The sequence below is a fragment of the Mixophyes fleayi genome, chromosome 4 (assembly GCF_038048845.1).
Source record: "Mixophyes fleayi isolate aMixFle1 chromosome 4, aMixFle1.hap1, whole genome shotgun sequence".
NCBI lineage: Eukaryota > Metazoa > Chordata > Amphibia > Anura > Limnodynastidae > Mixophyes > Mixophyes fleayi.
The window spans coordinates 3724963-3751727 of record NC_134405.1 but is presented as its reverse complement, the minus strand read 5'-3'; the positions used below and the strand labels follow the sequence as shown (position 1 = coordinate 3751727).

The 26765-nt window shown below is 51.1% G+C and overlaps 1 protein-coding gene across 1 annotated transcript in view; it reads left to right on the top strand.

Annotated features, from left to right (window-relative positions):
* The first annotated feature begins 5480 nt into the window (after nucleotides 1–5480).
* EPHB4 (EPH receptor B4) overlaps nucleotides 5481–26765 on the top strand; it is a 34348-nt gene continuing 13063 nt past the window's right edge. Inside the window, exons 1-5 of the mRNA XM_075206163.1 lie at nucleotides 5481–5779; nucleotides 21920–21990; nucleotides 23066–23750; nucleotides 25868–26023; nucleotides 26358–26687. Of these exons, the coding sequence (XP_075062264.1) occupies nucleotides 5728–5779; nucleotides 21920–21990; nucleotides 23066–23750; nucleotides 25868–26023; nucleotides 26358–26687 (1294 nt within the window). The 5' untranslated portion in view covers nucleotides 5481–5727. The remainder of the gene's footprint in view (nucleotides 5780–21919; nucleotides 21991–23065; nucleotides 23751–25867; nucleotides 26024–26357; nucleotides 26688–26765) is intronic.

The following is a 26765-nucleotide window of genomic DNA, read 5'->3' as shown; positions in this document are numbered from 1 at the left end:
GACTGAGGGCAGAGAGTGCGGGACAGGATGTACAGAGAGAGGCTCAGGGTAGACAGACACAAACTAGGGGAGAGGGGTAGTGCTGCACCTGCAGTGTGTATAATGTCCAGTAGGAGGCTCTGTGTACACGTCTGACAGCACAGGGATGAGGAAGACATTTTGTGTTTTCTTAATATAACATCTAGCTCTCTTACTGGCATACTTTACTATACTGTTACCCCAGCTCTCACCCACCATCCCTCTCCTGTACCCCTGGACCCCTCTATCTCCTATACACCCTGCACCCCTCCTCCTCCTGCACCCCTCTATCTCCTATACCCCCTGCACCCCTCCTCCTCCTGCACCCCTCTATCTCCTATACCCAGGGGAGGGCTGGCAAAGTTTAGCAGCCCGAGGGGCAAAACTCGACTCAGCAGCCTATTTTAAAGAGAAAAAAATGCAGGTGGCCCAGTGACCCAGCCCAAGTTAGACCACTAAGGGAGCGGCCCGGGGGGGCAGATGCCCCCTTGCCCCCCAGCCCAGCCTGCCTCTGCCTATACCTCCTGCACCCCTCCTCCTTCTGTACCCATGTACCCCTCTGTCTTCTCCACCCTTCCTTCTCCTGTACCCCTCTATCTCCTGTACCCCCTGTACCCCTCCTCCTATGATACCCCTGCACCCCTCCTCCTCCTGTACCCCCTGTACCCCTCCTCCTATGATACCCCTGCACCCCTCTATCTCCTATACCTCCTGCACCTTCCTCCTCCTGTACCCCTCTATCTCCTGTACCCCCTGCACCCCTCCTCCGATACCCCTGCACCCCTCTTTATCCAGTTTTATCTATCTCTCAGCAGTAGCCCCCGTCTGCCTAGATAGTAAGCTCTGCAGGATAGACAGTACCATGTATATATTTCTGGAATCCGTGTTAGGAGCTGTAGGACGGACTCCAGTCCAGGGATCAGGAATGTCATACCCAGTATATTGTTATAGGCCTCAACTCGTTCATACGCCCCATGGGGGTGTCTGATTAGTGACACAGTGAGCCCCCAATCCACCTCAGCTACTGAGAATGTAACCAGAATACTATTAAGTGACACAGTTTAAAATCAATTAGTGTTTGAAGCCTGGGGGGGCCGTGTCATGGTGTGACATGTAAAATAACCCTACACCCCCCGTGTACACCTGGCCCACCGTGACCAAGTGGTACAGACTGACCAGCTCCCCCGATGGGCCGAACTGTAAAAGGAAACCTCCCAAATCAGCCAGACCAGACCCACCGAGACAAGTGACAAGTCTTTAACGATGGGGCGCCCCTCTCCCCTGCAAAACACACAGTAAAATGAGCTTACACAAATATCCAGAGGGATCGCATGAAACACAACTGACTAATCCGGAACATGTCTCTAAAGGCCGTTCCCAGGGTCCCGCTCACCCCCGCATGTTCTACCAGAACCTGCCCCAGTCCCGATAGACTCGCCAATCGCTTCCAGGACAGTTATATAGGACCCCCCAAGTATCACTGCTCCCCTCAGTGATAGGAATACTCTCAGTGACAGAACAGGCCGTCAGCTACATGATATATTTATAATACACCTAACGCCTGTGGCTGCAGAGCTCACACTCAAACGCTATAAATCTGCAGGCACAACAGCTTGATAAACACTGAGTCAGTGTGGTCCCAACTCCCAGCACCTATCATACAACATGGTGCCAGTTACATGTATATAAACCCCTGTAAATTATAGCTGCACAGTCGGTGAGCGCTGATAACGAGTGTATTATAAGGAATAAGGCGCCATCTAGCGCATATTATATATGGGCATTATAAGTCACCTCCGTGACCTGTATAGAGGGTCTCCCCCTACTCCTTGGTGATGTCTAATAACCATATAATGTACAGTAGGGAACGCATTACCTGGATATTATATTACAGAGTCACCTAGTCTGCGGCACAGGCGCTGAACAGATATATTAGATTTGTGGCCACACGACTGTTGTGTAATGTTCTGCAAAAATGTGGAAAATGTCACCTCACTGAGTTTCCCACCAGATCTAGGCTCATGTTACGCACGTTTCAGGCGTATTCCTCTTTGTGTCATTGCTGCAGAAATCTCAGCGTCCCCTCTAAGCTGAGCGGCCTGGACAGGACAGAGTTAAAAGCTCAGTCCGCAGAGGACCCCCGATGGGGGCTGCACTCACAATCTGCAGGGTTTGCCCAGCAAGCTCCATGTTTAACACTCTCATCTCCAGATGGCTCAGCTTAGAGGGGCACTTACAGTAGGAGCACATGTTAGATATTGTGTGTGCCTTTGTGAGGTACCACTCTGCACTCTCATGTCTCCTGGTGACAGCCGGTTTCCTTCCCCCCAGTGTGCACTCCCCCGAGATGGAAGCCTTACCTGAAACAGGTTCTTGTAATGTCCCTAACAGCCTACACTTTAAGTTGTGTGGCTGTAACAGTTCATAAGTACACAGCAGAGTTTATAGAAGTTTATGATAAAAAAGAATTGCTGATGACAGCACACAGGTCTGTGGCCTGTCCTGCTCCCCAGTTGCGTTATTGCCTGTCCTGTTCCTCTGTTGTATAATTGCTGGTCCTGCTCCTCGGTTATGTATTCACCTGTTCTTCTCCCCAGTTGTGTAGCCCTCTGTACTGCTCCTCAGTTGGGTAATCGCCTGCCCTGCTCTATAGTGATGTAATGGCCTGTCCTGCTTCCTAAGGGTGTATTCGCCTGTCCTGCTTCTCAGTTGTGTAATCACCTAGTCTGCTCCCTAGTAATGTAATCTCTTGTGCTGCTTCCCAGAGGTATATAATCGCCTGTTCTGTACCCCAGTTGTTTAGTTGCCTGTCCTGCCCCTCAGTTATGTAATCTCCTGCCCCGCCCCTCAGTAGTATAATCGCCTGTCCTGCTCCCCAGTGGTAAAATCATCTGTCCTGCTCCCCAGTGGTGTAATCGCATGTCCTGCTCCCCAGTGGTGTAATCGCCTGTCCTGCTCCCCAGTGGTGTAATCGCCTGTCCTGCTCCCCAGTGGTGTAATCGCATGTCCTGCTCCCCAGTGGTGTAATCTCCTGCCCTGCCCCTCAGTAATATAATCGCCTGTCCTGCTCCCCAGTGGTGTAATCGCCTGTCCTGCTCCCCAGTGGTGTAATCGCCTGTCCTGCTCCCCAGTGGTGTAATCGCCTGTCCTGCTCCCCAGTGGTGTAATCGCCTGTCCTGCTCCCCAGTGGTGTAATCGCCTGTCCTGCTTCCCAGTTGTATAATTGCCTGTCGGGCTCCCCAGTCATGTAATCGCTTGTCCTGCTCTTCCGTTGTGTAATCGCCTGTCCTGATCACCAATTGTGTAATCACCTATACTGCTCCCTAGTGGTGTAATCTCCTCAGGTGTATAACTGCCTGTCCTGCTCCCCAGATGTGTAGTCACCTATACTGCTCCCTAGTGGTGTAATCTCCTCAGGTGTATAACTGCCTGTCCTGCTCCCCAGATGTGTAGTCACCTATACTGCTCCCTAGTGGTGTAATCTCCTCAGGTGTATAACCGCCTGTCCTGCTCCCCAGATGTGTAATCACCTATACTGCTCCCTAGTGGTGTAATCTCCTCAGGTGTATAACCGCCTGTCCTGCTCCCCAGATGTGTAGTCACCTATACTGCTCCCTAGTGGTGTAATCTCCTGAGCTGTATAACTGCCTGTCCTGCTCCCCAGATGTGTAGTCACCTATACTGCTCCCTAGTGGTGTAATCTCCTCAGGTGTATAACCGCCTGTCCTGCTCCCTAAATGTGTAGTCACCTATACTGCTCCCTAGTGGTGTAATCTCCTCAAGTGTATAACCGCCTGTCCTGCTCCTCTACCTCACACCAGCTCTGTAGATTCCATGAGAGCACCTGTCCCATATGAGGTCCTCACACAGAGGTGGATACAGAGCTGGACTGACTGGCAGGGTCTCAGTATCAGGATATGAGAGCTGGGTGGGGCAATGTCATGACATAGACAGAGGGAGAGGTTGGAGCACTGTGGGATGGTCTGTCTTATAGTATTCACACACAGGGCATGCTGGTACCTGTAGTTCCCCTGGACACAGTATATATAGTGTATACACAATGTTATACAGGGAACATGCACAGGGTATGCTGGTACCTGTAGTTCTCCTGCACACAGTATATATAAGTGGTATACAGAGTTATAGAAGGACCATACACAAGGCATGCTGGTACCTGTAGTTCCCCTGAGGGGTACACACACAGGACATGCTGGTACCTGTAGTTCCCCTGAGGGGTACACACACAGGACATGCTGGTACCTGTAGTTCCCCTGAGGGGTACACACACAGGGCATGCTGGTACCTGTAGTTCCCCTGAGGGGTATACACACACACACACACACACACAGCATCCTGGTACCTGTAGTTCCCCTGAGGGGAACACACACAGGACATGCTGGTACCTGTAGTTCCCCTGAGGGGTACACACACACACACACACACACACACACACAGGACATGCTGGTACCTGTAGTTCCCCTGAGGGGTACACACACAGGGCATGCTGGTACCTGTAGTTCCCTTGAGGGGTACACACACAGGACATGCTGGTACCTGTAGTTCCCCTGAGGGGTACACACACAGGACATGCTGGTAGCTGTAGTTCCCCTGAGGGGTACACACACAGGACATGCTGGTACCTGTAGTTCTCCTGCACACAGTATATATGAGGGGTATACAGAGTTATAGAAGCACCATACACAGGGCATGCTGGTACCTGTAGTTCCCCTGGAGACAGTACATATGAGGGTTATACAGAGTTATACAGGGACCATACACAGGGCATGCTGGTACCTGTAGTTCCCCTGAGGGGTACACACACAGGGCATGCTGGTACCTGTAGTTCTCCTGCACACAGTACATATGAGGGTTATACAGAGTTATACAGGGACCATACACAGGGCATGCTGGTACCTGTAGTTCCCCTGAGGGGTACACACACAGGGCATGCTGGTACCTGTAGTTACCCTGGACACAGTACATATGAGGGGTATACAGAGTTATAGAATGACCATACACAGGACTTGCTGGTACCTGTAGTTCCCCTGAGGGGTACACACACAGGACTTGCTGGTACCTGTAGTTCCCCTGAGGGGTACACACACAGGACTTGCTAGTACCTGTAGTTCCCCTGAGGGGTACACACACAGGACTTGCTGGTACCTGTAGTTCCCCTGAGGGGTACACACACAGGGCATGCTGGTACCTGTAGTTCTCCTGCACACAGTATATATGAGGGGTATACAGAGTTATAGAAGCACCATACACAGGGCATGCTGGTACCTGTAGTTCCCCTGAGGGGTACACACACACAGGACATGCTGGTACCTGTAGTTCCCCTGAGGGGTACACACACAGGACTTGCTGGTACCTGTAGTTCCCCTGAGGGGTACACACACAGAGCTGACACTGTACCATGAATGAAGCTGCAGCCAATCAGCGGCGGGGGCGGGGCCTGCAGGGGGTGCACAGACTTATGCAGGATGAGTGCAGCGAGTTCTCACATCCAGGAAAGTTTCTTCCAGGAGTCCCGGGGCCCCCACTGACCACCTCGGGACCCCAGCTGCCCCCCAGGGCCACAGTGCAGCCCCCCAGTCCCAGGAAGGCGCCCCCCAGCGGCCAGGACAGGACCCTCACACCGGCTCCTTTGTCTGTACTCAGGGGCCCCGGAGTTACTGTGCCGGGGGCCCCCGGATTACTGGATGTGTAATGTGTCTGCGGGTGTTACTGGTGTGGGTGCCCCTGAGCCTGGGGCTGGAAGGTCAGTGTGATATATATATATATAATATAATATATAATATAATGTATAATATAATATAATGTGTATAATATAATGTGTATAATATAATGTATAATATAATGTGCGCATCGCTGGAAGGGAACAGGGTGATACAGTATCATGTGTATGATATAAAGTATACAGCGCTGGATACAATGTATACATAATATATATATTATAATGTACACAGTACAGGGCATAGATCGCAGCCTGCTGCTTCCATAGCTGCTTATGTGACTCATATATAATGTCTGTAACAATAATAATAATAATAATATATAATATATACACTTTCTCTATAACTATTATATATTGCGTTATATATATATATATATATATATATATATATATATATATATATATATATATATATATATATAGTGTCTGTAACTCTTAAATACACAGTCTATAACACATATATACACTGTTTCTATAACTCTTATATATACTGTGTCTATAACTGTTATATATACACTATGTGTATAAGTACAGTTGTTATATATACAGTGTGTATAATTGTTATACTGTCTGTATACTATAGAGATAGCTGCTTACACTGGGTATATAGTATAGATGTATTGGGGTATAGTTTGGGAGGTGGGAGAGAGAAGTAGCCAAAATCTGGGAGACTCCCCAAGTTCCCTCTACTGCTCCCACTGGAGTACTGCAATTGTTTATGTGTGTGTGTATATAATGTATGTGTGTATGTAGGGGGTATATATAAATACACACATATATATATATATATATATATATATATATATATATATATATATCTATATCTATATCTCCTGTCCCCTTTCACCACATTCTCATCACTGGACTTGTTACCCATTCTGCCCCTTTGTCCTCTGTCTACCAGTTCCCGTCACCTGTCCATCATCTCCTCTGCTTACCTGTGACCCCGTCCCCTATGCCCTATTCCTTGTCTCTACCTGGGTCTCCCCAATTCCTGCCACATCTGAGTGTCCTGTATCCAAGTAACAATGTCTGAGTCTGGCTCCCAATAATCATTCACTTCCTAAACCTGTACCCCCAGCCCCTCACCTCCTCCTTCCCTCAAATCATTCACCCCTATACCTGTACCCCCAGCCCCTCACCCCCCCCCCTCAAATCATTCAATCCTTGGCCCTATTATACCACACTCCCCCTAACTCCTCCATCTGCCCCTGCCCCTATATTTCTGTGTCCCCCACCTCCCCATATAACTGTTCCCCACTTCTAGTATCCCTCTCTGACTCTCTTCCAGTGCCAGCTAAGTGTAAGCTCTGCAGTCCAGCCCTCCTTTGTACACAGCTATTAATATCTTATATACAAGAGCTTTGCCTCTCAGGATTGTTTAAAAACAATGGCAGTCTCTCCTCTCCCCTCCTTCCTGTCTCCCCCTCCCTTCCTCCCCCCTTTCCTCACTCTCCCTCCCCCCTCTCTTTCATCTTCCTCTCTCCTTTCACTTTCTCCTCCCCCCATTCCTAACTTTTTTCCAGTCTTCCCTCTCTGCCTCCTTAATCTGGCCGAGTTCTGCGATCCTTTCCACCCCACGTTGTCCCCACAGCCCCCCATGTCTGCCCCTGCACCCCCCCTTACCGGGGGCATACTGCAGAGAGCTGAACGTTTGTATCCAGGTGGCTAATTACAGTGTGATATTGTACAAGGCTGTTACTGCTGAATGTCACCCTCTCTCCCTGCACACCCTACCCTTATCGTGCTATGCCCGGCTTCTGCTTTTCCCACTTATTTTTTTACCAACCTGAGCTGAGCTAATCACTGTAAAGTCTACCCCCTATCTGACCCGGGCACCGGGTGCTGCCCGTTTTTCTGAGCCATTTACATGCTGTGTGTATATATGGCATGGTGTAGCAGAGCCTGCATACATGTCATGCTATAGTAGTATATGTACTGGTTGCTATGTATATATGGCATGGTGTAGTAGTGTCTGTATACGGGCAGCACGGTGGCTAAGTGGTTAGCACTTCTATCTTACAGCACTGGGATCATGAGTTCTATTTCTGACCATGGCCTTATCTGTGAGGAGTTTGTATGTTCGCCCCGTGTTTGCGTGGGTTTCCTCATATTGGCAGGTTAATTGGCTGCTATCAAAAATGGACCCTAGTCTCTCTCTCTCTCTCTCTCTCTCTCTCTCTCTCTCTCTCTCTGTATGTTAGGGAATTTAGACTGTAAGCTTCAATGAGTGAGTTCTCTGTACAGCGCTGTGGAATTAGTGGTGCTATATAAATAAATGGTGATAATGATGTATACATGTCATGCTATAGTAGTATATGTACTGGTCGCTGTGTATATATGGCATGGTGTAGTAGTGTCTGTAATGGGCTGTGTGTATATATGGCATTGTGTAGTAGTGTCTATTTACATGTCATGTTATAGAAGTATATATAATGGGCACTGTGTATATATGGCATGGTGTAGTAGTGTCTGTTTCTGTACTGGTTGCAGTTTATATATGTCTGGCTGTGTGTATGACATAGTGTAGTAGTGTCTGTTTTCTTGTCATGGTATAGTAGCATATGTAATAGGTGCTGTGTATATATGGCATGGGGTAGTAGTGTCTGTTCTGGGAGCTGTGTATATATGGCATGATGTAGTAGTGTCTGTTCTGGGAGGTGTGTATATATGGCATGGTCTAGTAGTGTCTGTTTACATGTCATGTTATAGAAGTATATATAATGGGCACTGTGTATATATGGCATGGTGTAGTGTGGTCTGTACTGGGCGCTGTGTATATATTGTAGTAGTGTCTGTACTGGGCGCTGTGTATATATGTCATAGTGCAGTAGTGTCTGTACTGGGAGCTGTGTATATATGGCATGGTGTAGGAGTGTCTGTATACAGATGTCATTGTGTCCTGGTAAATTAGAGAAGGGGGTTGGCGCTGTTATATTAACTGAACCTTATAACGTGTTAGAGTACTTCTCCTCCCATTCAATTTGCCCCCTGGGTGAAGTCACACCCCCGCCCCTCTCAGGGGATTTCCCATTCACAAAGGATTAAGGCGAGATCAGACATAAGCCCCCCTCAGACTCTGTCCTCCCCCCCTGCACAGTGGCCGGTGTGTTCTGCTTCAGCCACTAAGTTAATGACCCCCCCACTGAGGTGGTCACCTAACCTGCCAGGTGCCTCTCTGCTCCTCACTGCGTCATGAAACGGCGGTACTCCAGCTGGTGGGAGTCCTGGAATGTCCCTAATATCTGATACCCCCCTGTCGTTCTCAGCGCCCCAGGCTGCCCATTGTACCCGCCGTACCACTGAAAGCCGAGCCGGTAACACAACTCCTTGGTATCGTCTGTGTGAAAGTTCTCAGTAAAACGACACTGGAGCCGCACTGAGAACAATTCACTTCTTCTTACTTAAAGAATAGTCGCTCGTACAAGTACCAGGGCGTAGACCCGGCTCTGTTACCCGCAGCCCAACCGTTTGTCCTAAACTTGCCCTTCCCATGTATGTGTCTGTTGGAGAAGTGATAGCATCTGTCAGATAACTGAGGTTACAGCCTTGTTTCCTCACGTCTGTGGAGGTGTCCAGGTACCGTGACTAGCCGTGTGCCAATGGGGCCGCCTTTATACGGCCCTTCAATTCACCGAGGACCTGGTGCCTCGTGCCTCAGAGTACACCAATATATGATGATGGCTTAGTCTCTCTGTCTGCACCCAGGGCCCAGCAATCCCAGGCTCCTTCTCACCCCAGTGTGTTCATTCATCCTCATAATCTAGCAGCTGGGACTTGTAGTTCTACAGCCTGTGGTGAGCCCAGCTTGGTCTAAAACAAGGGGGTGAGGGGCAGGAAATATTACTGAGGGTAGTAGTGGGTGCCTGCCCCCAGCAGGACATTCTGTGAATGAACCATTGGAGATTATAGTATTCCTCCCTGGTAGATATAAGGGGGTGGCGTTGTATTGGTGCTGGGAGAAGCCCCCGGGGGGGATGGGGTGGTCTTTATACGTTGCTATCAGTGTTTACATGGGAATATGAAGCATTATCACTGTTTACATTAAACGTTGTGACATTCCTGGACCTTTGAGCGCAGTCCCAGTAACGCTCTGTAATATGGGGGGGGGGATATAATGTGGTCATCGGGGGGGTCACACTTCCTATGTTACTGTGCGGCTTCCACACAAACAAAGATATATTCTCCTGGCTGCTTCCTGGGAATCCACATAAGGAGCATATAGTACTGCTGTACTATTACACTGGGGGCTTCCCTTCCCCCGTCCTGTGATATACAGAGTACAGTGATATACAGAGTACAGTGATGTACAGCCAGAGTACAGTGATGTACAGCCGGAATACAGTGATGTATAGCCGGAATACAGTGATGTACAGTGATATACAGTGAGGTACATAGTACAGTAATGTACAGCCGGAATACAGTGATATACAGAGTACAGTGATGTATAAAGGGGGTACTGTGATATAGAGAGTAAAGTGATGTATAGCCGGAATACAGCGATGTACAGAGTACAGTGATATAAAGTGATGTAGCGCCTTGTGGTGGTGCCCCCGGGTGTAGCTCCTTGTGGTGGTGCGCCCGGGTGTAGCGCCTTGCGGTGGTGCCCCCGGGTGTAGCGCCTTGTGGTGGTGCCCCCGGGTGTAGCGCCTTGCGGTGGTGCCCCCGGGTGTAGCGCCTTGCGGTGGTGCCCCCGGGTGTAGCGCCTTGCGGTGGTGCCCAGGGTGTAGCGCCTTGTGGTGGTGCCCCTGGGTGTAGCGCCTTGTGGTGGTGCCCCTGGGTGTAGCGCCTTGTGGTGGTGCCCCTGGGTGTAGCGCCTTGTGGTGGTGCCCAGGGTGTAGCACCTTGCAGCGGAGCAGCGAGGACATGTCTGATCCTGCAGGTTAAATGAAGGGACTGGTTCCTGTGTCTTACAGAGGACGGGGTGTCATTAGGCCCCTGCACCCCTGGGGCGATCTCCATGTAAAGTAACTCTAGAACCTGCGCTGTGCTGAGCTATGCGGACTGACTTCCCCTCCCGTCATGTCTGTCCTCACCCCCTCCAGCGCCCTCCGTGGTTCTACATTCCTGTGTATTCCCATCACCTGTCTGCGGCCCGGGGCTGTCTGACATCAGACATGACCTGTCCTTCCTCATGAGCTGGCACATGTAATGTATTCTGCTTCTCCCACTTGTTTTCCATCTGCACTAACCTGGGTGGAGATTATTAGCTGAATGAAAACACTTTATTTTTAACACCATTGAACTGTTTCAGCCGAGTTATTGTGGTTGGAAAATAAGTGGGAAAAGCAGTTAATAACACAACTTATCTCAGCCTGTATAGGTGCTCTGCTCCTGACCATCATCATCATCATCACCATCACCATTTATTTATATAGCGCCACTGATTCCGCAGCGCTGTACAGAGAACTCCCTCACATCAGTCCCTGCCCCATTGGAGCTTACAGTCTAAATCCCCTAATATATACACACACACAGAGACAGACAGAGAGAGAGACTAGGGTCAATTATTTATTTTTGAGAGCAGCCAACTAACCTAGTAGTATATTTTGGAGTGTGGGAGGAAACCGGAGCACCCGGAGGAAACCCACGCAAACACGGGGAGAACATACAAACTCCACACAGATAAGGCCAAGGTCGGGAATTGAACTCATGACCCCAGCGCTGTGAGGCAGAAGTGCTAGCCACTTCGCCACCGTGCTGCTCATTAGTCCCTACAGCAGTTACCACACTCATCAGTTAGGTCAGACCAGGTTCTTGATAACTGTGAAAATCAGGATCAGGCTGAACGTTTGGTTGTGGTAACAGATGTCTGGTCGCTGTTGGTGACTGCGCACCCTGATGAGTATTATCTAACGTCTGAGCACCGAGTCTGGGCCGTATTAGCTGCTGGAGGAAATCTGCTCTCCTGGTTATGGATAAAATTAGGGAATTTACTCAGCGCTTCTGGATGCAGTCATGTTCCTGTTATGTGGTTATCAATAATTATCTTATGGGGCAACGTAATCATTATGTTAATAATCTGTATGGTTCAGATGTCTCTCGAATCGTAAAGGAGGTCTCTAAATGTTAATAATTGCGGTGGAATCTCCATTTACAAACATTTGTGATACAAGATGTGTCGTTCTGAAGAGCTGGGTGACTACAAGCGTGGTACTGTGATAGAATGTGTGGTACTGTGATAGGATGTGTGGTACTGTGATAGGATGTGTGGTACTGTGATAGGATGTGTGGTACTGTGATAGGATGTGTGGTACTGTGATAGGATGTGTGGTACTGTGATAGAATGTGTGGTACTGTGATAGGATGTGTGGTACTGTGGTACTGTGATAGGATGTGTGGTACTGTGGTACTGTGATAGAATGTGTGGTACTGGGATAGGATGTGTGGTACTGTGATAGGATGTGTGGTGCTGTGATAGGATGTGTGGTACTGTGATAGGATGTGCGATACTGTGATAGGATGTGCGGTACTGTGATAGGATGTGCGGTACTGTGATAGGATGTGCGGTACTGTGATAGGATGTGTGGTACTGTGATAGGATATGTGGTACTGTGATAGGATGTGTGATACTGTGATAGGATGTGTGGTACTGTGATAGGATGTGTGATACTGTGATAGGATGTGCGGTACTGTGATAGGATGTGTGGTACTGTGGTACTGTGATAGGATGTGTGGTACTGTGGTACTGTGATAGAATGTGTGGTACTGGGATAGGATGTGTGGTACTGTGATAGGATGTGTGGTGCTGTGATAGGATGTGTGGTACTGTGATAGGATGTGCGATACTGTGATAGGATGTGCGGTACTGTGATAGGATGTGCGGTACTGTGATAGGATGTGCGGTACTGTGATAGGATGTGTGGTACTGTGATAGGATGTGTGGTACTGTGATAGGATGTGTGATACTGTGATAGGATGTGTGGTACTGTGATAGGATGTGTGATACTGTGATAGGATGTGCGGTACTGTGATAGGATGTGTGGTACTGTGATAGGATGTGTGGTACTGTGATAGGATGTGCGGTACTGTGATAGGATGTGCGGTACTGTGATAAGATGTGCGGTGCTGTGATAGGATGTGCGGTGCTGTGATAGGATGTGTGGTACTGTGATAGGATGTGTGGTACTGTGATAGGATGTGTGGTACTGTGATAGGATGTGTGGTACTGTGATAGGATGTGTGGTGCTGTGATAGGATGTGTGGTACTGTGATAGGATGTGTGGTACTGTGATAGGATGTGTGATACTGTGATAGGATGTGTGGTACTGTGATAGGATGTGTGGTACTGTGATAGGATGTGTGGTACTGTGATAGGATGTGTGGTACTGTGATAGGATGTGCGGTGCTGTGATAGGATGTGCGGTGCTGTGATAGGATGTGCGGTGCTGTGATAGGATGTGTGGTACTGTGATAGGATGTGCGGTACTGTGATAGGATGTGCGGTGCTGTGATAGGATGTGCGGTACTGTGATAGGATGTGTGGTACTGTGATAGGATGTGCGGTGCTGTGATAGGATGTGCGGTGCTGTGATAGGATGTGCGGTGCTGTGATAGGATGTGCGGTACTGTGATAGATGCCACCTCTGTAATAAGACTGTTCGTGATATTTCATCCCTGCTGGATATTCCACGGTCACCTGTAAGTGATATTATTAGACAGTGGAAGCGTTTAGGAACAACAACAACTCAGCCATGAAGCAGAAGACCACGTAAAATCACAGAGCGGGGTCAACGACTGCTAAGGCGCATGGCGTGTAAAAGTCACCAACGATCTGCTGATTCCATAGCTGAAGAGTTCTGAACTTCCACTGACATTAATGTAAGCACAAAAACTGTGCGGCGGGGGGGTAATGGATGGGTTTCCATGGCCGAGCAGCTGCATGCAGCCTCACATCACCAAGACCAATGCCCAGCGTCGGATGGAGTGGTGTAAAGCACACCGACACTGGACTGTGGAGCAGTGGAAACGTGTTCTGTGGAGTGATGAATCCCACTTCTCTGTTTAGCAGTCAGATGGGCGAGTCTGGCGGATTCCGGGAGGACGTTACCTGCCTGACTGCATTATGCCAACTGTGAAGTTCGGTGGAGGAGGGTAATGGTATGGGGCTGTTTTTCAGGGTTTGGGCTAGGCCCCTTATCTCCACTGAAGGGCAATCTTAATGCTTCAGCACCAAGTCATGGACAATGCTATGCTTCCAACTTTGTGAAAACAGTTTGGGGAATTCCAACATGACTGTGCCCCGGTGCACAAAGCAAGGACTACAAAGACAGGGTTTGATGAGTTCGGTGTGGTAGAACTTGACTGACCCGTACAAAGCCCTGACCTCAACCCCATCAAATACCTTGGAGATGAATTGGAACGGATATTGCGTGCCAGACCTACTCGTCCAACATCAGTCTCTGACCTCATAAATGCTCTACAGAATGAATGGAATGAAATTCCCACAGAAACACTCCAACATCTTGTGGAGCCTTCCAGGAAGAGTGGAAGCTGTTATCGCTGCAATAGGGGGACCAACTCCATATTACAGTATATGTATTTGTATACAATGTCATTACAGTCCCTGTTGGTGTACTGGTCAAGCGTCTGAATACTTTTGTCCACATAGAGTGGATGTATGTATTTATTTGTATATATACATATATAATTTATTTATATAGCGCCAGCAAAATCCATAGTGCTTTACAATTGGGGACAAACGCAATAATAATCAAACTGGGTAAAACAGACCAGGAGGACCCTGCTCGCAGCTTACAGTCTATGATGTTTATAATAAAACTTGCTGCAAATATAGTCTAGGGTCACTGACGTAATCCGATAGTACCAGGTATGAAACCTATGTGTCATGAGAACATATAAATACAACAATGAAGTATAATGTTGTATTTTGTCACTATGAGTTGTATGTCGTTGAAGTTAAATGTATCGGGTGACTTTTGTCCCAGAACTGGTTTCATGTCGATATTACGGCGCTTTGGTGACTTGAAGCTATAAATCCAGCTTATGTCTTCTGTTTATGTTTCTCAGTTCTTGTCCAGCTGTGTGTTTGCTTGAAACTTAAAACCCTTCAGGGTGACGTTCATGTGACTGGTTGAAGTGTTGTGATACGTTTTGTGTAAGGGGTAACCCTTAGTTGTGTTGTGTACAAGTTCACTACTTCTCCTCTCTCATCTTATGATAGTCCATCCTACGTACTGCAGATTGCTCAGGGATTACAACAGATATATAACGTTGGTCACATGTGCGAAATTGTGGAATAATGATTTAATTGTTGGTTGCATTTGATTTGAATTTGTGAATGGGTTTCGTGCTTGTATAGCCCAATTTCCTGCAACGGATACATTTCCCATAGTAGTAGAACCACTTTGCTTTTGTCCAACGTCTATCCAGGTGTTTGTGTTATGTCTTATTGGAATATGGTTTTGGATACATTTTGAGGTTAATTTGGGAGCTTTTCTGAACACTCTTTTGGGTTGTGGTTGAGTATGTGCCAGTGTTCCTAGAGAATTTTGGTCATCTGGTTTTCTACTGTAGAGTATTGTGTAATATACATCGGTGTGTTCATCTCTCTTGTTCCTGGTTTTGTAGGTAAGGATTGTTGTGCTCTCTCTCTCTCCACTTATTTTTAATAAGTCTTTATTGCTATTTTGTTTTTGTCTATGTAGATGTTCAGATCTAGAAATTCTATGTGTTCCCTGCTAATTTTGGTGGTGAATATGAGATTCCTATCATTGCCATTGAGATATGTCAGAAGGCTCTGCAATGAATCTTGGTCCCCTCTCCAAATAGAGAGGATGTTGTCTATATACCTTCTCCATAGCACTAGATTCGCCCCGAGATTGCAACCAGTCCAGTCTTCCTGCCATTTGCTTGTGAACAGACTGGCATAAGTCGGTGCAAGTCTAGTGCCCATTGCTGTCCCGCATTTTTGCAAGCAGTATTGGCCCTCAAATCACATGTAACTGTGATCAAGAACGAATTTAATTCCTTTAAGTATGAAGTTAACGGTGGAATTCAATTGGCTGCATTACTGTAAAAAGTAACCCGGCCTGCGCACTATTACCGGTATTACGGTAGTTTCAACGCTGGCTTTTTGCTCGCAGCAGAAAGCTGGGTTAATAACGGTAATAGGTTTAGCGCGGCGATACTCTGGGGAGAATTCAATTCCCCCCAATCTGTTTGTTTTCTAGTGTTAGACTTCCCATCTCGTGATCAGTTATTGTGTACAAGGATGTGACGTCGCTCGATGCTAACCACATTCTCCACACTCATTCTTCAGTGTCTTCATCGCTTCTGTCTCCTCTTTTTTTAATCCGTTCTCTCTAGTTCGTTGGTGACATTTTTTCAAATGTTTCTATGACATCTTTTATCTGCCACGGGTATAAGATGGTTGTCTTAAGTCTGAGTGTTTGTGTTTAATGTTGGGTGGATTGTTGAGATTGTGACAATATATTGTTTTATACAGATTTTCCTGCTGACATTCTGAACATCTCGGTATGTTTTGAACTTATTAAGCCGGCGAGTTCTAAATGTTTCTGATACAAGAGATCCGCGATTAACCCCTCGTCCTCCTAACTAGTTGTCGTGTAGCTGAGCTGATAATAACATGACCGGGGATGAGTCACAGATATGTTAATTACCCGTCTTCCTAATGGCAGCGTTATGTATCTGCATAAGGTATTCCCAGCTCTGTACAGACAACAGGGTAATAACCTGGGATACCTGGTATTGTGCCATGAACACAGATCCAGGTTGTTAGTGAAAGTTACCTGTCTGCTCCGTCACAGTCACTCAATCCAACCCCCCGGGGGCAATGCTCTCATCGCCTGCCAAGCCTGTAATTACCCTGCCTCCTCCTCCGCTGCTCCCCAGGCACCTGGAAACAGACACACCCGGACTGTGTCATGTCCTTTGTCTGCTCATCATCCGAGAGAGCGAAATTCAGGGTCACTCAGCACGTCTGCCCCCCATCCCCCCTCGTGGAGCATCTGTCCCCCCTCGTGGAGCGGCGTCTGTCCTCCGTTCCCCCTTGTGGAGCGGCGTCTGTCCCCCGTCCCCCCTCATGTAGCAGCGTCTGTCCCCCGTCCCCCCTCGTGGAGCGGCGTCTGTCCTCCGTCCCCTCTCATGTAGCAGCGTCTGTCCCCCGTCCCCTCTCATGTAGCAGCGTCTGTCCCCCGTCCCCCCTCGTGGAGCGGCGTCTGTCCCCCCTCGTGGAGCATCTGTCCCCCCTCGTGGAGCGGTGTCTGTCCCCCGTCCCCCCTCGTGGAGCGGCGTCTGTCCCCCCTCGTGGATCGGCGTCTGTCCCCCGTCTCCCCTCGTGGAGCGGCGTCTGTCCCCTGTCCCCCCTCGTGGAGCATCTGTCTCCCCTCGTGGATCGGCGTCTGTCCCCCGTCCCCCCTCATGTAGCGGCGTCTGGCCCCCTTTTCCCCATCGTGGAGCGGCCTCTGTCCCCCGTTCCCCCATCGCGCAGCGGCTTCTGGCCCCCGTCCCCCATCGTGGAGCGGCCTCTGTCCGCCGCCCCCCCTCGTGGAGCGGCGTCTTTCTCCCATCTCCCCTCGTGGAGCGGCGTCTGTCTCCTGTCCTCCCTCATGCAGCGGCGTCTGTCTCCCGTTCCCCCATCGTGGAGCAGCGTCTGGCCCCCATCCCCCCTCGTGGAGAGGCGTCTGGCCCCCATCCCCCCTCGTGGAGAGGCGTCTGGCCCCCGTCCCCCCTCGTGGAGAGGCATCTGGCCCCCGTCCCCCCTCGTGGAGCGGAGTCTGTCCCCTGTCCTCCCTCGTGGAGCGGCGTCTGTCTCCCGTTCCCCCATCTTGGAGCGGCGTCTGGCCCCCATCCCCCCTCGTGGAGAGGCGTCTGGCCCCCATCCCCCCTCGTGGAGAGGCATCTGGCCCCCGGACCCCTCCTGGGCTCACACTTACTCGTAATGGGGAAGATGAATTGGCGGCAAAATGGGGATAAATTATTTTAAATGTAAAAAAAAAGGGCACAGAATAGTCTACGGAGCTCTCCACCCTACAAACTGAAATCCTCTTGTCCCGTCTTCTACTCTCTACACTTGTGTGCAGCGCAGAGTAAGGTCCTCCCTGTCTATGCAGGTGGTGTGAGGTACCATGTACCTCATATCCTGAAGCGTATATGGATCTAATAACTCTCCCACACTACAGGTGGAGCAGACTTTGTTACAGTATGGTTACACGTCTGCCTTGTGTACCCTGGCCACTCTCCCATCTGATACCAGTTACACGGGACAGTCTCCCCCACACCTGCTGTGTTTATATACCGGCAGATAACACAGCCGCGTCACCCCTGTGCCCTCTCTCTGCCCTCAGCAGACACGCTGGCATTCACAAGTCAATATGTACCCACCCGGGATATCTCCGCTTTCCATTACTTATCACTCTATATACACATCCAGTGCACTCTGCTGCACTGCGCTTACTGCGACTCTGCCATACCACTCACTAATATTCAGTTGTACCGCGCTCCCTGCGTCCCTGCTGGGCCGCGCTCCCTGCCTCCCTGCTGGGCCGCACTCTCTGCCTTCTTGCTGGGCCGCTCTCCCTGCCTCCCTGCTGGGCCGCTCTCCCTACGTCCCTGCTGGGCAGCGCTCCCTGCGTCCCTGCTGGGCCGCGCTCCCTGCCTCCCTGCTGGGCCGCGCTCCCTGCCTTCTTGCTGGGCCGCACTCTCTGCCTTCTTGCTGGGCCGCTCTCCCTACGTCCCTGCTGGGCCGCGCTCCCTGCTGGGCCGCGCTCCCTGCCTCCCTGCTGGGCCGCGCTCCCTGCCTTCTTGCTGGGCCGCTCTCCCTACGTCCCTGCTGGGCAGCGCTCCCTGCCTCCCTGCTGGGCCGCGCTCCCTGCCTCCCTGCTGGGCCGCACTCTCTGCCTTCTTGCTGGGCCGCTCTCCCTACGTCCCTGCTGGGCCGCGCTCCCTGCTGGGCCGCGCTCCCTGCCTCCCTGCTGGGCCGCGCTCCCTGCTGGGCAGCGCTCCCTGCGTCCCTGCTGGGCCGCGCTCCCTGCCTCCCTGCTGGGCAGCGCTCCCTGCGTCCCTGCTGGGCCGCGCTCCCTGCCTCCCTGCTGGGCAGCGCTCCCTGCCTCCCTGCTGGGCAGCGCTCCCTGCCTCCTAGCTGGGCCGCACTCCCTGAGTCCCTGCTGGGCAGCGCTCCCTGCCTCCCTGCTGGGCCGCGCTCCCTGAGTCCCTGTGGGCCGCGCTCCCTGATTCCCTGCTGGGCCGCGCTCCCTGCCTCCCTGCTGGGCAGCGCTCCCTGCCTCCCTGCTGGGCAGCGCTCCCTGCCTCCCTGCTGGGCCGCGCTCCCTGAGTCCCTGTGGGCCGCGCTCCCTGATTCCCTGCTGGGCCGCGCTCCCTGCCTCCCTGCTGGGCAGCGCTCCCTGCCTCCCTGCTGGGCCGCGCTCCCTGCCTCCCTGCTGGGCCGCGCTCCCTGCCTCCCTGCTGGGCCGCGCTCCCTGCCTCCCTGCTGGGCCGCGCTCCCTGCGTCCCTGCTGGGCCGCGCTCCCTGCCTCCCTGCTGGGCCGCGCTCCCTGCCTCCCTGCTGGGCCGCGCTCCCTGCCTCCCTGCTGGGCCGCGCTCCCTGCCTCCCTGCTGGGCCGCGCTCCCTGCCTCCCTGCTGGGCCGCGCTCCCTGCCTCCCTGCTGGGCAGCGCTCCCTGCGTCCCTGCTGGGCAGCGCTCCCTGCGTCCTAGCTGGGCCGCACTCCCTGCCTCCCTGCTGGGCCGCGCTCCCTGCCTCCCTGCTGGGCCGCGCTCCCTGAGTCCCTGCTGGGCCGCGCTCCCTGCCTCCTAGCTGGGCCGCACTCCCTGCCTCCCTGCTGGGCAGCGCTCCCTGCGTCCCTGCTGGGCCGCGCTCCCTGCCTCCCTGCTGGGCAGCGCTCCCTGCCTCCCTGCTGGGCAGCGCTCCCTGCCTCCTAGCTGGGCCGCACTCCCTGAGTCCCTGCTGGGCAGCGCTCCCTGCCTCCCTGCTGGGCCGCGCTCCCTGAGTCCCTGTGGGCCGCGCTCCCTGATTCCCTGCTGGGCCGCGCTCCCTGCCTCCCTGCTGGGCAGCGCTCCCTGCCTCCCTGCTGGGCCGCGCTCCCTGAGTCCCTGTGGGCCGCGCTCCCTGATTCCCTGCTGGGCCGCGCTCCCTGCCTCCCTGCTGGGCAGCGCTCCCTGCCTCCCTGCTGGGCAGCGCTCCCTGCCTCCCTGCTGGGCAGCGCTCCCTGCCTCCCTGCTGGGCCGCGCTCCCTGCCTCCCTGCTGGGCCGCGCTCCCTGCCTCCCTGCTGGGCCGCGCTCCCTGCCTCCCTGCTGGGCCGCGCTCCCTGCGTCCCTGCTGGGCCGCGCTCCCTGCCTCCCTGCTGGGCCGCGCTCCCTGCCTCCCTGCTGGGCCGCGCTCCCTGCCTCCCTGCTGGGCCGCGCTCCCTGCCTCCCTGCTGGGCCGCGCTCCCTGCCTCCCTGCTGGGCCGCGCTCCCTGCCTCCCTGCTGGGCAGCGCTCCCTGCGTCCCTGCTGGGCAGCGCTCCCTGCGTCCCAGCTGGGCCGCGCTCCCTGCCTCCCTGCTGGGCCGCGCTCCCTGCCTCCCTGCTGGGCCGCGCTCCCTGCCTCCCTGCTGGGCAGCGCTCCCTGCGTCCCTGCTGGGCAGCGCTCCCTGCGTCCTAGCTGGGCCGCGCTCCCTGCCTCCCTGCTGGGCCGCGCTCCCTGCCTCCCTGCTGGGCCGCGCTCCCTGCCTCCCTGCTGGGCCGCGCTCCCTGAGTCCCTGCTGGGCCGCGCTCCCTGAGTCCCTGCTGGGCCGCGCTCCCTGCGTCTGTGCTACACCACACTGATACCAAGCACTCAATGTATTGTTATCATGGGGTATTCTATATGTAGCACCCCTTACTCCTGCTAAGGGTGAAAATGTAAAATCGTTGTGTGCTTATCACTTACTTCGTCATGCGCTGTGGCGTCATTAGTCTTCTTAGTCTGGGTATGTATGGAGGTGGATGTAATGACCACCAGGGGCGACATGGGGACCCCCTGTAACCACACCCACTTCCCTGCTACCACACATTATAAGATGGGTCTTATATATAAAAATATTTACTTTGGAAATATATTTTTTAAATATAAATTTATATCTATTTGTACATCTATTTACAATATACATTTTAAATAGATGCATAATTAGGGAATAAATAATAATCAAAATCACAAACACTTGTATGAGGTTGAGTATTAGACTCACTAGAGATATATCAATACATTTAGATGTTATAACATCAATGTAATTTTGATATTATATTATTTCTAATAGACTACAAAATTCCCTGTATAAACTAATCCTAACTCACTATAAAATATCGCTATGCCAAACACACACACACACACACACACACACACACACATCTATATATATATATATATTATATATATATATATATATATATATATATATATATATATATATATATATATAGATCATATCACACTGACTATATTGAATATATCCGTCTCTGAAATAAATATTAATACTGATGCAGGTGTTAAATCTATATCTCTCTTTCACTTCAGGTTTATATGATATAAGGATATGATAGTTTCTCAGGTTTACTCACAAGAACCAGGGTTTGATTATACCAATATCACTGTTTCTTATCCCAGAGGGCTGTTTGCTTCAAAATGATGTTTTTCCTCACAGATGCTTTGGCTTCATAAATAATTATCTTTACATGTATTACAGATGATTTTTCTTAAATGCCGTTCTCCACAAATACAGCCTTTTACATATACATCTCTCATTAGATCAATCACATTAATATATCTCTGTCCTCTCACAGATCTGTCTCAGTTCTCTCCTCTCTCCCTCACCCGGGTGTTATTACTGCTCTCTTCACTGTGACCGGTCAGTTGTGGTGTGATTCTGGGATATGTAGTCCAAGCCAGCGCCGTCTTCTGTATTTATTTCAGCACTGCAGTATATGTAGGTGATATAAGCTGTAGTGAGCGGGGTCCTCTCACCTTCTGTATCACTGTATGTTCCTGTACTGTTATCATGGTATAATCTATATGTCTCCTTATTGTACAGCACTGCAGTATATGTGGGTGATATAGTGATATTGGACGTGGTGGATACTGTGCTGAAGTTGGTAACATTCCTGGATATTTCCCGCTATAATGATTCTCACTCTGTGTCTCCTCAGTAACACTTATGAACACGAAGCTGGAAACCTCTGATCTTCGGTGGACAACGTTTCCCAAATCAGACAGCCAGGTAGCGTCTATTGTCTGTATATCTGTTCTCCAGCCGTTCCTTCCTTGGAATGGAATTCTAATAACTGGGCAAATTCTCATCCTCCGTAATGGTTCTCTGCATTTTCCCATCCAGTTATTTCCACACTTACGTCCCAGTTATTTCGTCCCCGTTATGTGGCGCCCTCCGTCCCCGTTATGTGGCTGCGTCCATCCCGTTATGTGGCCGCGTCCGTCCCCGTTATGTGGCCACGTCCGTCCCCATAATGTGGCCCCCTCCGTCCCCGTTATGTGGCCACATGTGGCTCCCTCCGTCCCTGTTATGTGGCTGCGTCCGTCCCTGTTATGTGGCTGCGTCCGTCCCTGTTATGTGGGCCCCTTCATCCCCGTTATGTGGCCCCCTCCATTCCCATTATGTGGCCATTTGTGGCCCCCTCCATCCCCGTTATGTGGCCCCCTCCGCCCCCAATATGATTTCTATCCTTCCCTGTTATTACAGTTAAGTTCTTACTTTGTTTCCAGTTTTATCATTCCTTCCTTTGCAGTTTTCCTTGCTTCCCACTTAAGCTCTCTCTTTTTCTCGTTCCTTCCTCACTTCTGTTCCAGTCATTTCCTTCATTCCTCCCCGGTCTTCCTTGTTTCTTTCCCAGTCGTACTTGTGTTCTTCCCAGTCTTCCTTGTGTGCCTCCTAGTCTTCCTTCTTTCCTTCCCAGTCTTCCTTGTTTCCTTCCCAGTCTTCCTTGTTTCCTTCCCAGTCTTCCTTCTTTCTTTCCCAGTCTTCCTTGTGTGCCTCCTAGTCTTCCTTCTTTCCTTCCCAGTCTTCCTTGTTTCCTTCCCAGTCTTCCTTCTTTCCTTCCCAGTCTTCCTTCTTTCTTTCCCAGTCTTCCTTGTGTGCCTCCTAGTCTTCCTTCTTTCCTTCCCAGTCTTCCTTCTTTCCTTCCCAGTCTTCCTTCTTTCCTTCCCAGTCTTCCTTCTTTCCTTACCAGTCATCTTTGTGTTTTTCCCAGTTGTTCTAGTTTTTGTCAGCTCCTCTTTGTTATCTAGGAGTGACCCCACCATAACTGCTTCTACTCACTAGTCTTCTCTTTCTCCTGCAGTGGGACGAAACCTCTGGCCTGGATGAGGAACAGACCCCGGTCCGTACCTATGAAATCTGCAATGCTCACCTTTCCGCTCAGAACAACTGGCTGCGGACTAATTACATCCGACGGGGCCCTGCACAACACGCCTACATACAGATAACGTTTACAATGATGGAGTGCGCATCCATATCCCGAGCTGGTCGTTCATGCAAAGAGACTTTCAATCTCTACTATTACCCGGCCAACTCAGACTTGGCTAACGACAACTTCCCTCCTTGGCTGGAGAACCCATGGATGAAAGCGGACACGGTGGCAGCTGACACTCTGGGAAGGCCGTCTGTACGTGGGAGTGGAAGCTCAATAAGGTCCAACGTCAAGATTTTGCGTTTGATTTCTTTGACCACCACTGGTTTCTACCTAGCGTTCCAAGATCAAGGGGCCTGTATGGCGCTGCTTGCTGTCCGTGTCTTCTATCGGTTATGCCCAGCTGTTGTTGCTTCACTGGCGAGCTTCCCCGAGACGGTGTCGGAGGGTCTGGTGGTGTCAGCTGAGGGCAGCTGTGTGGAGGGAGCTGAGGGCTCTCTCGGGAGACGTCCCACCATGTACTGCCGGGAGGATGGGGAGTGGGCCAAACCGGCCACGGGAGAATGTGTCTGTGCGGCAGGAAGGGAGGAGAAAGACGGCCGGACCAAATGTGAAGGTGGGATACCAGGAAAACTGAGGGCGTATTTATTGTGTCACTCTTACACTCTCCATGTCAGAGGTCCCACACTCACCCATGTCTAGTACACGCACACACTGTGAGGTGCAGTGATTAGTCAACATTGATCATGTGTGGAGTTAGTGGTGAGGTTCAGGTGATGGTGTGTAGGACGTTCCCTGTTATGAGGGTCTCTGCTCTGCACACTGTACAGCAACAGGAGGTGGGGGAGGGGATGGCTGCCCCCTGTCAGTGCTCTTGGCTCAGAGGTGTCACAGACAAAAGGAAGCTGGAATGTCAGGTATGTGTGTGAGGAGGGGGAGGTAAGGGAGGGGGCAGGAAGCATGAAAGGGGGGGGGGGGGGGAATTATACCAGAGGCTTATTTAACCCTTCTCTATCCAGCCCAAACAGACCACCACTCATTTAACCCTTCTCCTGCCAGCATTATAGAGACCATCACTCATTTATCCCCTCTACTGCCAGCACTAGAGAGACAACCAATCATTTATCCCCTCTACTGCCGGCACTAGAGACCACCACTCATTTATCCCCTCTACTGCCAGCACTAGAGAGACCACCACTCATTTATCCCCTCTACTGCCAGCACTAGAGACCACCACTCATTTATCCCCTCTACTGCCAGCACTAGAGAGACCACCACTCATTTATCCCCTCTACTGCCAGCACTAGAGAGACCACCACTCATTTATCCCCTCTACTGCCAGCACTAGAGACCACCACTCATTTATCCCTTCTACTGCCAGCACCAGAGACCACCACTCATTTATCCTCTCTACTGCCAGCACTAGAGACCACCACTCATTTATCCTCTCTACTGCCAGCACTAGAGACCACCACTCATTTATCCTCTCTACTGCCAGCACTAGAGACCACCACTCATTTATCCCCTCTACTGCCAGCACTAGAGACCACCACTCATTTATCCCCTCTACTGCCAGCACTAGAGACCACCACTCATTTATCCCCTCTACTGCCAGCACTAGAGAGACCACCACTCATTTATCCCCTCTACTGCCAGCACTAGAGACCACCACTCATTTATCCCTTCTACTGCCAGCACCAGAGACCACCACTCATTTATCCTCTCTACTGCCAGCACTAGAGACCACCACTCATTTATCCTCTCTACTGCCAGCACTAGAGACCACCACTCATTTATCCCCTCTACTGCCAGCACTAGAGACCACCACTCATTTATCCCCTCTACTGCCAGCACTAGAGACCACCACTCATTTATCCCCTCTACTGCCAGCACTAGAGAGACCACCACTCATTTATCCCCTCTACTGCCAGCACTAGAGAGACCACCACTCATTTATCCCCTCTACTGCCAGCACTAGAGAGACTACCACTCATTTATCCCCTCTACTGCCAGCATTAGAGACCACCACTCATTTATCCCCTCTACTGCCAGCACTAGAGAGACCACCACTCATTTATCCCCTCTACTGCCAGCACTAGAGACCACCACTCATTTATCCCCTCTACTGCCAGCACTAGAGAGACCACCACTCATTTATCCCCTCTACTGCCAGCACTAGAGAGACAACCAATCATTTATCCCCTCTACTGCCGGCACTAGAGAGACAACCAATCATTTATCCCCTCTACTGCCGGCACTAGAGACCACCACTCATTTATCCCCTCTACTGCCAGCACTAGAGACCACCACTCATTTATCCCCTCTACTGCCAGCACTAGAGAGACAACCAATCATTTATCCCCTCTACTGCCGGCACTAGAGACCACCACTCATTTATCCCCTCTACTGCCGGCACTAGAGACCACCACTCATTTATCCCCTCTACTGCCAGCACTAGAGACCACCACTCATTTATTCCCTCTACTGCCAGCACTAGAGAGACCACCACTCATTTATCCCCTCTACTGCCAGCACTAGAGACCACCACTCATTTATCCCCTCTACTGCCAGCACTAGAGAGATCACCACTCATTTATCCCCTCTACTGCCTGTTTCCAGCAAACATTAAACTCCTCCTCTTCTCCTAGTACCCAGGAAACACAGGAGATCAAATATTTCAACACCATGAGCTAAAGAGCTTGCACTCTAATGTGTTTCTCTTTGATTTTGCAGCATGCCCTCCTGGATTTTTTAAGCCCAGCGTTGGGGAGATGCCGTGCCAACTCTGCCCTCAGAACAGCCTCTCTGGTAGTCCTGGTGCCACCGCATGTAACTGCAGAGTAGGATTTTACCGGGTTCCCGGAGACCCTGTGACTGCCCCCTGCACAGGTAAGTGGTCCCGTTTACACATGGCATTAGGGAACTAGGTTTCCCTGCTTATTAATAAGTCTGGGAGCTGCCGTGTTCATTACTTGCTGCAGTGTAACAGCGCCTCCCAGTGGCTAAATATCAAATGCCTGAATGTTTAATCTCAGTATCTCTGAAAGTGGGGCGTATACAGTGCTCCATTCTTTAGTGCCAAATTGAAAAACAGGGTACGATATATAGCAGGGTTGCATTAGGAAAAGGTGATTTATAATGAATGAATATGTATTAATGCTCAGTGGGAGGAGTGTAGAATTTAGAGTTGGTCTTTATATAATACAATGTTCCTGTCCTCTAGCCACTCCGTCTGCCCCTCGCAGTATCGTAGCCAACGTGAATGGATCCATGGTGGACCTAGAGTGGAGTGAACCCTTGGATTCTGGCGGGCGATCGGACTTGTACTATGAGGTGCAGTGTACAGAGTGTGCCGGCGGTGGCAGCTGCACCCCTTGCACCCGTCTCTCCTTCTCTCCCCACCCTCAAAAGCTGATGGATAGCAAACTCCAAGTCTCCGGGCTCCGCCCCCGAGTTACCTACACCTTCCGAGTCCTGGCCCTTAACGGCGTGTCCGAACATAGCGGAGTTCCCGCAGAGGGCGAGGAGTACAGCGTCACCACAGACCGTGACCGTGAGTTGGCCAGTGATACTCATGTCTGGATTTGGAGACCTCTTGGACCAGAGGATTAATCTTGTGTCTTCTTTCTAT